Source organism: Ceratotherium simum, chromosome 5 (assembly GCF_057802395.1).
Source record: "Ceratotherium simum simum isolate JZ-2026a chromosome 5, ASM5780239v1, whole genome shotgun sequence".
NCBI lineage: Eukaryota > Metazoa > Chordata > Mammalia > Perissodactyla > Rhinocerotidae > Ceratotherium > Ceratotherium simum.
The window spans coordinates 6,046,967-6,058,971 of record NC_141904.1 but is presented as its reverse complement, the minus strand read 5'-3'; the positions used below and the strand labels follow the sequence as shown (position 1 = coordinate 6,058,971).

General features: G+C 37.4%; 1 protein-coding gene across 1 annotated transcript in view; it reads left to right on the top strand.

Moving 5' to 3' along the window:
• The window catches only part of CPA3 (carboxypeptidase A3), a 28,598-nt gene that overhangs the window by 15,233 nt on the left and 1,360 nt on the right, over positions 1-12,005 (top strand). Inside the window, exons 8-10 of the mRNA XM_004419270.3 lie at positions 593-683; positions 1,699-1,901; positions 3,681-3,765. Coding sequence (XP_004419327.1) covers positions 593-683; positions 1,699-1,901; positions 3,681-3,765 — 379 coding nt within the window. The remainder of the gene's footprint in view (positions 1-592; positions 684-1,698; positions 1,902-3,680; positions 3,766-12,005) is intronic.

Below are 12,005 nucleotides of genomic sequence, written 5' to 3'. Positions count from 1 at the left end.
GTGTTCAGTACAGACGCAACCATCATAGGCCTTTTATCTGCAGTTGGTTGAATCTGCAGATGCAGAAACCAGGGATACGGAGGGCCGAGAGTAAAAGAGTGACACAGATGTCTATCTGTCTTTTAACAGGATCCTTTATGGCCCTACTGTTGCTAAATAAGATTAATACTGAACTTTCAGATAGATACTATCACATCAAGTTCTTTTATGAAAATTATGCTCCAACAGTCACAATTTGACCTATATTATATCTGAATCTATAAATGGTGAAAGACATAATGAAGTTATCATTTAAATTATAGGTAATTTCAGAACATCGTTGATCATTTTCTAACACTGAGAACTAATCAACAGTTTTTAAAACTAATTGAATAATTTTATCAAAGCCTTAGACTATTAATATAAAAAGCAATGTGTCTGAAAATATTACAAGTTATAAGAAAACAATATATTTTTCTTTATAATAAAGGTCCTCAGGTTAACCAGATAGGTTTCAAATAAAGTTGTAGATACCTGCAAAGAGGATCCGAAATGATTAAACTGAAAAACGCAAACTGATGTGGTGTAAACACTTCATCATTCAATCCTACAGAACCGCATGTGGAGAAAAAATCGTTCCAGGAACCAGAAGTCTCGCTGCATCGGCACTGACCTCAACAGGAACTTCAACACCTCGTGGAACTGTGAGCAGCTGACATGATCTCAAGGAAAATAGCTATAAAGAGCGTTTAGACACCGAACTTAGTTAAACCACCTACTTATTTCAGTAAAGATAGGTGTTCCCTGCATGTTAATTTTCTAATCTAAAAAATGAAAGATGATAATCACTATCGTAGAAGTATGACAGATGCTCCCTTGTATGGGAGGAAGTGAGTGGCGGGGCTGTATATCACACCATCTCTTAATGTATCTAGCTTGCTAAAAATCAGGCACAGTCTAGATGTACAAAAATTCAGATAATCTGGAGAGAGGTTTCAGGTCCCTCCTCTTCCTGGTCTGATAAAAGTTGAGAAATACCAGTGGTTAAAACCCACAGGTAATTCTTCAGATGTTCAATGAAAAGAAACATCTGGGGCAAAGAAAGTGAAAATGTTTAACGGGAATGCAATGATAAGCAGAGGCTCACTACATCAGATGGCACTGTAGTTGCTACACAAATATGACGTTATCCTTACATACATTCAGGAAGAAATAACCACTATCCCAATTCATAAATTTTTCCTTTAACTAATTTTGTTGAAAATACCACCTCAGCTTTTAATTCTATTCTACCGTAATGACTGTAATAATAGCAGCTACCCCTAATTGAGAGCTGCCTGCTGAAACAGGTTGAAGAAACTCAGGCTCAAAGAAGGTAATTTACACCAGTCTCCAGCCAGTTACAGCCTGGGTTGAATTGAAACTGGGGTATATCTGGCTCCAGGCCCTGGGCTGCCTCTGATGTATTATTCCTGTGACCCTGCGAAATGGAGGGGAAATAAACAAGGCTAAGAATATTCCAGTGGGCTAAGTCTGTTACACTCTGAGTTGTGTGTACAAAGTTAATCTGCAGAAACTGTGACAGCAGAGACATTGAGACAGCCCTGCAAACCTGAGAGACTAAAATGTTTAAGACATTTTGTGAATCCCCGTCAGAAGAGGCGGGGGCTGTACTGATAGGAAGCAGATTGTGATCTTGTCCATCCATGTCCTCTGCAGCTCTTCCTGACACCAAGCACCCATGTAAGGAAATCTATCGGGGCCCCGCACCAGAGTCTGAGAGAGAGACCAAAGCTGTCACTGACTTCATTCGAAGGCACCTGAAATCAATCAAGGCCTACATCACATTCCATTCCTACTCCCAGATGCTACTGTTTCCCTTCGGATATACATCAGAGCCGCCACCTAACCATGAGGACTTGGTATGTAGAAAAAAGCTTGTGGTTTATGCATTGACACCACCATTGACTTTCAGTCTGTTCTTCATTAACAACTTGGCTCATGTTGAAAGAACTTCACATTTTAATATCATAGAAAAGAACTAATGAAATTTACCTTGGAGTTAAAATCATAATGCTTAATTTCTCATGTGATAAAAGTATATAAATGATAAAATCTTTCAATGTGATTCTACACATAAAGCAGTAGGAAGAAATGTCTAGGCCATCCAGGGTAGAATTCCATTACTACACAGATCATTGTGTAAACATTTACCATGAGCCATACTGTAAAACCATACACAGCAAAAACCTAACAGAACAGCAAAGACATCCACTATTCCTGTCCCCAAAACACCAGATTTAAGGAGATCTGTTGTATTTTTATCCTCCTGATCAACTTGGAAATGGTATTAATTCTTTCACTATCCAAAGAAAGAACATCATGCCTGTTTGTGAAGCTTCCTCACTAAGAACACACTGTCTTTGCAGAACTATGATTCACTAAGCATCCTTTTTCTTTCTATGGACTAATTTTATCATGTTAGCTTTAAACAAAACAAAAACACCCTCCATACGGGTTCCGATGAATCACAAGTACTGGCAGTTTGAATGAATGAATACCCATAAAAAGGAATAAATATTTTTAATTGCTGTAGAAGAAAACAAATAAAGCAGATAAAGTTCAGTGTCCCAGATCCCATGGTGCCTGGCAAATACAGCACATCCAGTAAAAGCTGTGGTTCAAATACTGCCTCATAAAATTTTTTTTTAAGTTTTTTAAAGAGGTCACAATTGTCATTCTGACTTCAGTCAATTGTATTCAGCACAACAGCATTTAATTTTGAGTTGGAACAGAGATTTGAACCAGTCAATAAAACAATTTGTGTATATACAACAAAGAAGACATGCAACCAATATATGGCTCATAGAGTCACTTATTTAACCAGCCAAGTTGAGAATCTGAACCTATGAGTCTGATTAATTTATGCAAAGATACAGCAATGCAATTTCAATCTGCCCTTAGGAAAATGGTGTTATGGATTAAAAAATACAACTATACACAACAAACCACTTTGAGTAAAGTAAGTCCTTACACAGCAACTAAACTGATTGAGAAAAAATTTATTTATTGGTTATATAAACTATACATATAGACTAAAAAAAAAAGTCTTCATTTAGAGTACAAATATGACTCCATTTCATTAAAGTTCATTACAACAGCACAAAACACTAATGTGTATTAAAGGTCATGAAATGCCACCCTGGAAGAGAAACTCTGATTTAAAGAGGAGTCAACCAACCACCTTTCTTCCCTTGGCATGCTAAAATCAGTTGTGGGAGAAAGTCCTAGGGCAATGTGGAGCCTATAAAGACAAAGGAAGGAGGAACGTGAGAGAAACTGACTTTGGAAGAGATAAATATCTGAAGCCAAAAAAGTCTGAGAAGAAGAAGAATGAATATGTTTTTTTAGAAGGAAGAAAGGAAGAGAGGGAGAGGGAGGAAGGCAGGAAAAAGAGGAAGACAAGAAAGGGGAGAAACACAAAATGAGATATGACATTGCTGTATATAACCGATTTCACATTTAGAAGTTTTCACAATGACAGCATATCTTATTGAAAATAAATTTCTAATTTAACACTTATTTTATTTCGATCTTCAAACGCCAAGTAACCAGTAAAATTGACTTTTTTTAATCCCCAGTAAATTAATGGCATTTACATAGTATCCTACTATTCCACTCGAACTTCCCTTTCTCTCCAGGACAAAGTTGCAAAGATCAGCACTGATGTTCTATCAACTCGATATGAAACCCACTACATCCATGGCTCAATAGCATCAACAATTTGTAAGTTTTTCCTATTATTTACTGTGTCATTTTCCCTAATTCTTTTTTATAAATATTATAGGAAGTTATAGAATTTGTAAATTAGGATTAGAACATCTAGAATTGCTAATTTAACCTTCTGTTTTAACAGGCAATTCTGAATTATATGTGAATCTAGGGGACAGATTCCACCCTTTTGGGGGGATAAGATTTTTCTAGAAACAAATTATACCGAACTTTTACAAGGTTAAAACAAGGTCAACAGAAGTTATTAAATCAAGATGAATTTACAGTTTAATTCATCCACCTTCCTGCTCCCCCCCACCACCATGTTATACTCACAGGAACTAACAAGAATTAGTTGGGGGCCAGCTCATATATTTTTTCTAAACCATTTAACTTTAATTGGACTCTTTCTTCTTTGGCCTTGTCCCCAAGCAAGCACTGTCTTTTCCCGAGCTTCTGGTGGGAAAATGGGTAGGCCAACAGTTTCAGCCACTTTGATCACGTAGAACCAGTTTTCTGTCCTTCTCACCAAGCCCTTCCTATTGTGTTCAACTGAAATCTACATGGTGGATCAAGAAAGGAGGTCACTAGGTTCTAGTTCTCTTGCTTTTGTTTTAGTGTCTCAGCACTACTTCTCATTCTCCACTAGTTTTAGACTTTCTTTGTCTTTGTGTGTTTTTGAATTATTGACTTCGATTTCTTACACATCAGGAACTGTGCTTAGCCCTTGATTTTCACAATCTCAGTTAATCTTCACAACACCATAGGAGGTGGGCAGTACTTGCAACTTGCTAAACTGGGATTCTATCCCAGGTTTTAACAAAACCAAAGCCCATGATCTTGACTACTGTGCATACTACTTTCCCTTTTGGTTTTTGTAGCTAAAATAACCAGGCTTTTCTATTTTCAAGCAATGAAAAGAAATTCATTTGGTTTTCACCAATCAAAGACCATTAAATCAGACCTCGGAATTAAGATCATTTCTGCAAGTACCACTGATCTTAGTTTGGAAATACTTTAGTAAAAATCGCCTTTTCTCCAAACCATTTCCAAGCTTTAGTTCTTAGGCCAGAACTTTACAGAAAATTCCCAATGAAACTGCTTACAAAACCTTAACTTCCTAACAAAATTTAATTTCTCAAGCAAAGATTACACTTCAGATCTCCTCTCAGACCACATAACATCTAGCACAGTGCAGGGCATGGAACAACAGCAGAATTGATTCCCATAAACTTGCTCAGTGAAAATGGTGTCCTGACTCATCCAAAAGGAATGAATGTGGATTGAAACTACAACAAGACTAGACTTGATTTAGCCTGCATCACTTTCTAGAGCCATGACAGCCAATATTTTTACCATGAAGACTGCTGTTTAACTTTTAAACATTTTCTGGACAACCCACCACCACCAAACTCACACGCTTATTTCCATTATACTTTTAGAATTTGTAGATTGAAAAAATAAATATGTGCATTTGAATCTATGGGTTCCTTGCAATTACTCTACCTGGCCACACCTTATAACCCACTTCCCTAACCCAAGCTAAAAGTATAAACTTAGAACTGAAAATCTACACCCTCAACAATTGCCATGGAATTTGAAAATGACGGAGTCATCACATACGGCTTCTAGAACCTACTTATTAGAGGCTCCTTTGGTGGAATTGGAAAAATAACTAAAAAAAAAGCAGGCAAGTCCTATTCCTAGAGAACGTTCATCAGCAATCACCTATCAACTAGTCACTAAAGGGCTGAAGAGAAAGTACAATGACACAGCCAATCACCAGCATTCAAATAAATCTTGCTGCAATGCAGCGATGCCAGGGATTCATTACATACACAAGTGGATGACAAGATTTCAAAACAGATGACATATGTGAGTGGACAGAAAGTTAGCAAAATAAAGAACTAGAGGACAGACTAGAAAACCAGTTTAAAATGGCCACCTACGTAGTGGATACTGAGAAATAGCAGGGCCAGATAAACCACCCAGATATAATGTAAGAGCAAGTCTTCCATCATAAGCAGAAAAAACACACAGACTTTCTTGGCAGCAAAGAACAAAGGGTTCCAAACAGGAACAAACTTTGCAAATGGTAACTAGAGCATCAAAGGATTATTACTGTCACACTTTCCACATATATATGCAAATAGTATATTTGCAGATATATATGCAAATTATGGGCATACTAGAGCTACGCGTGGCATTGCATCATAATCATTTAATGAGCAAGAATTCTTGGAGCACCTACATAATAGCCCAGCACTTTAGAGCTTTGAGAGATAGGTGAAAAGAGTTAAGACACAATAACTGCTTTCAAGGAGTTACACTCTGAGAGGAGCAGATAGCCAAAGACACCATAGCTCCATGCCATCGTGTGTCACTTTCAAAATGGGAGGACAGGGTGAACAGGAATTACTATTCTGTACAATCTACTATTCTGTGTCACAGTATTTTAAACTTTTTTATTATATTATCTTAAAAGTTTTTTTTAAGGAATTCAGATTTAGAAAGAATTCCCTCTTCCATACAGGGCTACAGCAGCTTGATAGACATGCAAAGTTTTTGGGAGTGACTGCTTTAATAAAGCATCTGATTGAATGTTAATCAAACACTCATGGAAGCAGCGGGTCACAAAGTGGTTGACTTGGTAAGAATAGAAAATAAGGGCATCCCACGATTAAAGTTTGGTCATTCCAATTGATGGTCACTTAACAAGTCCCAGGATTTGGGAAAGCATCTACCATATGCCAGTATTTTTCTCTCTTTAATTTGATGGAGACAGAAGAAAAGAACTGAGGGAGCATTTTTAAAACCCAAATTGTGGAGAGATCTCTGACTTTCAGAAAAAAATAAATATGTTTGCAATTTGAACCTAAGAAGCAAATATAGCAAATTAGTTAAAATCATAAAATTTGAAACCAGGAAGAAACCTAGGAGATGATCTAATTCATGGTTCCCAAGCCTGGCTTCCCATTAGAATCATCTAGAAGCTTTTAAAATACGCAGATGGTCAAGCCCCATGCCCCCACCCCGCCCCCCACAGAGATTCTGATTCATCAGTCTGCGGTGGGGCCCAGGTATCTGCATTTTTTTAAAGTACCCAAAGTGATCCTAAAATGAAACTAAGGTTGAGAACAACTGATCTAAGCTAAATCTCTCATTTATAGTCTGTAAAATTGACATACAGAAGGATCGTATCACTTTGGGGCAGAAGAGGAACAAAAATCAGCATTCCAGGCCAGAGTCAAATGGTGTACCAACTACTTTGCCATGAAGCAGCAATATTTGGATGGCACAAAAATTGATGTTAAGGGGTTGGCCTGGTGGCATGGGTGGTTAAGTTTGCACGCTCCGCTTTGGAGGCCCGGGGTTTGCAGGTTCGGATCCTGGGCTCGGACGTACTCACTGCTCATCAACACACACTGTGGCAGCATCTCACATACAAAATAGAGGAAGATGGGCACAGATGTTAGCTCAGGGCCAATCTTCCTCACCAAAAAAAAAAAAGTTATGTTAAAAGATTGTAAAATGTTTCCGTTTGCGTATTGACAGCATATCCAATCCTTTACCAGCTTAGAAATAACTGAACATCATACCTAGTTAGCAAGAATAGTCATTGAATTGATAGGAACCAGGCAGCTTGCATCATTAATATCATCCATCTGTGAGTCACATCGCGAATTAAAAAGTTAACTTCAAAGTACCTCTCTTGTTGCCTTCCCCACCCACCAAAATTGCAAGATCTGCTCCTGTTTCTCAACTCCGTACTGTTTTCCATACTCTATACCGCTGTACATTTTGAAGGAGAAAATCCAGACCCCGAATTTGTAGCTCACAATACCCAATATCTATCTACTAAGAGACACTCAAGCTAAGATTATATTAAGGGGCAACAGAAGTGCAGAGAAAATATTTCAACTCAGGCCCCTGTATCTCTAGCTTCAGCTCTTGCTTCAAATAGAATTTTCATCTAGTGTTGATATAGAAATGCAGGTTATTATGTTTAAAGCACGTCAATAATACTTTTTTAAAAAACACATGTAAAGTCACCAGTTTCACTTTATGTGGATTCCTTTGGGCCAAAACCAGATTCCTAGTTTGGTTCAGTTTTATTTTGACGTGTTTTGATTATATTATAGTAAATTCCTTGCACTTAATGTGCCTCAAAAGAAGTGGGAAAAAAAAATTTTTAATGTTGATATATTAAGAAAATGGCCACAAAAAAAATTATGTTGTAGAACTCAGTGAAGACTTTTTATCGTGAGGACTCCAGACTGCCATGTGGTAGGTAGTACAGCACAATGCTTCATAGCACACACTCTGAAGATGTGCAGCCTGGGTTTGACTCCTGACTCAGCCACTTACTAGCTACCGTCTTTGAGCAAATTGCGTAATCTCTCTGTCCCTAAGTGTCCTCTTCTGTAAAACAGCAATTGGTATTTAAATCATAAGGATTTTGCAAGAATTAATGAAATGAATTAACATACATAAAGCACTTAGAAGGGTTCCTGGTATTTAGCAAGTGATTGTTATTGTATTTTATAAATGTATACACATATTTTAGTGGGTACAGATGGAGATAAATAAAAGGCTAAGTAGCACGTTCAACAAATTAAGTTCTATAATAATGTATTTTTGCAAGTAAAAAGCTTTCAATGTTGCATTTATTTTATGCCTTAATATAGTTTTTGTTTGTAAATTTAAGGTTTTGAAGATACAAAAAGTGGTATCATAAAAGAAAATATATTACACTCAATAACATCACACAATTATGAAGTCACCAATCACATATATGCTCAATCACCACTATTAATGAGAAATTTCACATAAAATAAATTTGTCAAAATGGAATAGGCATACTCTTTAACTCTTTGAAATCACAATAGTTTACTTAACTGAAAATGGAGAGCTGGTACAGCTAGAAACTGACCAAGTTTCTTAAAATGTCTAGCACGCTCTACATCACCAGGCAAGACACAATTCCTATTTACTCGACCTCCATTACTACTAAACTCTTACCTTTACGTGCTTTTTTCCTAATGAACTTAAACCCGACTTCTAGCTAACAATGGCAGCCTTCTTGATCACTAAAGCCCGTACAGTTATCTCAGCTCACACGCTCCACAAACTCCCTGCAACACTGGACCCCGTGGATATCGCTTCCTCTTGCCCTTCCTTTGGCTTCCTCGACACTGAACTCTCCTGCTTGGCCTCCTCCTTTTCTACTCTGTCTCTGCTGACTGCCTCTAAAAGTGGATGGACATTTAAAAAAAAAAAATAGGTATGATATGCAGATGCTTCACAAGGTTCTCTCTTCAGGCCCCTCCTCTTCCTCCTGCCTCTTTCCTAATCAGGGAAGTGCTCTCTATCCCCCACAGGCGGGAGCCCACACTTGCCACCTAGAGGCACCAGGTGGCCCAGCTAGGAAATCACCTTTCCCCCAGGCAGCAGCTACCTGCAGGGATCAGCAGGAGCCCAGCCGCACTAGGTGAACCAACCAGACTAAAAGAGCAATGCAAAGGCTCTGCAAACTATACTGTCATTGGAACCACAAGTCACAAAAGAAGACCAGGCCTGCATGCTAAACCTAAACAAGGTGACTACCTGCTAAAATAGATTTCAGTTAAGATGTAAGATCTAACGTAATAGCTAAAATGTCCAGGATATAATCAAAAATCACTTATACCAAAAACGAGGAAAATCACAGCTTGAATGAGAAAAGACAATCAAGAGATGCCAACATTGAGATAATTTAGATGTTGGAATTATCTGACAAGAATTTCAAAGACACCATTATAGAAATGCTTCAACAAGCAATTACAGATAGCCTTGAAACAAATGAAAATATAGAAAATCTCAGCAAAGAAATGCAAGATATAAAAAAGAACCAAATGGAAATTATAGCACTGAAAAATACAATAAGTTAAATTTTAAAAAACTCACTGGAAGGGCTCAACAGCAGATGAATATGACAGAAGGAAGAATCAGAGAACTGGAAGATAGAATAGAATTCACCCAATCTGAAGAGAGAAAACACACTGAAAAAGAAGATGAGCAAAGCCTCAGGGCTGTGCAGCATAATACCAAAGATCCACAGTTCATGTCATCAAAGCCCCAGGAGAAGAGAAAGAGAGTGGGGCTGGAAAAAGGATGTGAAGAAATAAAGACTTAAATTTCCTAAAGATATAAACCAACATATACAAGAAGCTAAGTGAACTTCAAACAGGATAAAATCAAACTCACATCAAGCCGTATTTAAATAGCCATAATTAAAATACTGAAAACAAAAGACAAAGAAAAAACTCTTGAATGTAACCAGAGAGAAACAATGTAGAAGGGAAAAACAATTCAAATGACGGCACATTTCTCATTTGAAACCATGGAAGGCCAGAAGGAAGTGACAACATTTTTCAAGTGCTAAAAGAAAAGAACTATCAACTCTAAATTCTATATTTGGCAAAAATACCCTTCAGAAATGAAGAGGAAATAAAGACATTCTCAGACACAGGAAAACTAAGAGAATTTGTCACCTGCAGACCTACCCTTTAAAAATGGCTAAAGGAAGTTCTCCAAATCAGAAAGAAATGAAAGCAGAAGGCAGGTTGAAACTGTAGGAAGGAAGGAAGAACAATGGGTTAGGTAATACATGAATGAATAAATAGGGTAAATAGACTTTCTTCTCATGGGGGTTAAATCAAAAATTGTAATTCCATCCAATGTGATGCTCAGTGTATGTAGAGACATACTCAAGACAATTGTATTTAAGAAGTGGGAAGGGGAAAAGAACCTAAATGCAAGTAAGATTTCTCTATCTCACTTAACATGGTAAAACACTGATACCAGGAGACTGTGATAAGTTATGTATGTAGATTGTGATATCTGGAGCAACCACTAAAAACTATACAAAGTGATATACTCAAAAATATTATCATAAATAAATCAAAATAGAATCCTAAAAGTGTTCATGTACGAAGACAATGGCAATAAAGGAGAAATGGGAATAAAAAACAGAGGGAACAAACAAAAATCAAATAATAAGATGGCAGATTTAAGTCATATCAATAATTTATCTAAATATATTAATTAAAAGACAAACATTGGCAGAGTGGATTAAAAAATGTGATTCAACAATACACTGTCTACAAGAAACTCACTTCAGTTATGACATAGGTTGAAATTCAAAGGCTGGAAAAAGATATACCATGCAAACATTAATCAAAGGAGGAGTGGCCATATTAAATATCAGATAAAGCAAATTTCAGAGCAAAGAAATTTACTAGAAACAAAAAGGGACATTAATAATGATGAAAGGATCAGTCCACCAAGAAGACACAATGACCTGAATGCGTGCAAGCCAATTTCACCTAAGATGCTTCAGCCAATAATTTCAAAATCCATTTGCCCAAGCTCCGTCCTGGATGTCTGATTGACTCTAAATATACCCTTTTGTCTTCTTTCCTTCACCCTCTCTTTTCCCTATCACTACCCTCTCTGAGTGCCTGTTTCTGTTAATAATATGTGGCTTGTTTTTAGCCACCCACATTGAAATCTCAATCATTTTTAGCAAACTCTGTGACTCTTCACTGCAGTGTTTCTTACATAGAGCCCTCAATTCTATGCCCAGTGTGGTGACTGTACACTAGTTCAGGCTTTCATTTCACAATACCTCCGAACTGGTCTCTACTCTTTCCAGTCCAGATCAACCGTCCTAAATCCAACACTGAAATGGCTATTATTGCCTCCCAAACAAAACACCTTATCCTGATTCATCAGGTTTTCTGAGTTTTGCCACAAACTCTCACTGCTCCATTTGTTCCAGTCCAACTGGGTCTCACGGGTCCCTAAAAATGCCTCCATGCTTTTCCATCCTTGAGTTCATTGGCCAGAATGCCTTTCATCCATCTCTATCTGGAAAAATACTAGCCTTTGTTCAAGGCTCACCATCATCAAGGTGGTATTTGAGCAAATGTTAAGCACGGAATGCTGTCCTCCTCACCAGGCATAATCTCTTTTTTCCTTTAAATATTCATAAGATATGGTACCTTTCCTAGGGTATTACATATTCTGCCCTGTCTCCATTGATTTGCATCTTTGACTTCTCTCCCCTAAATTGTAAGTTCCCAAAGACACCAATAGCATCTTCCACATCTTTGTACCCTGCACCACCCACCCTCCACAGTGCCAAATAAAATGCACTGTGCATATTAAAGGTTTAGCAAATATTTACTGAATAATTTAAGAGCCAACCCTAT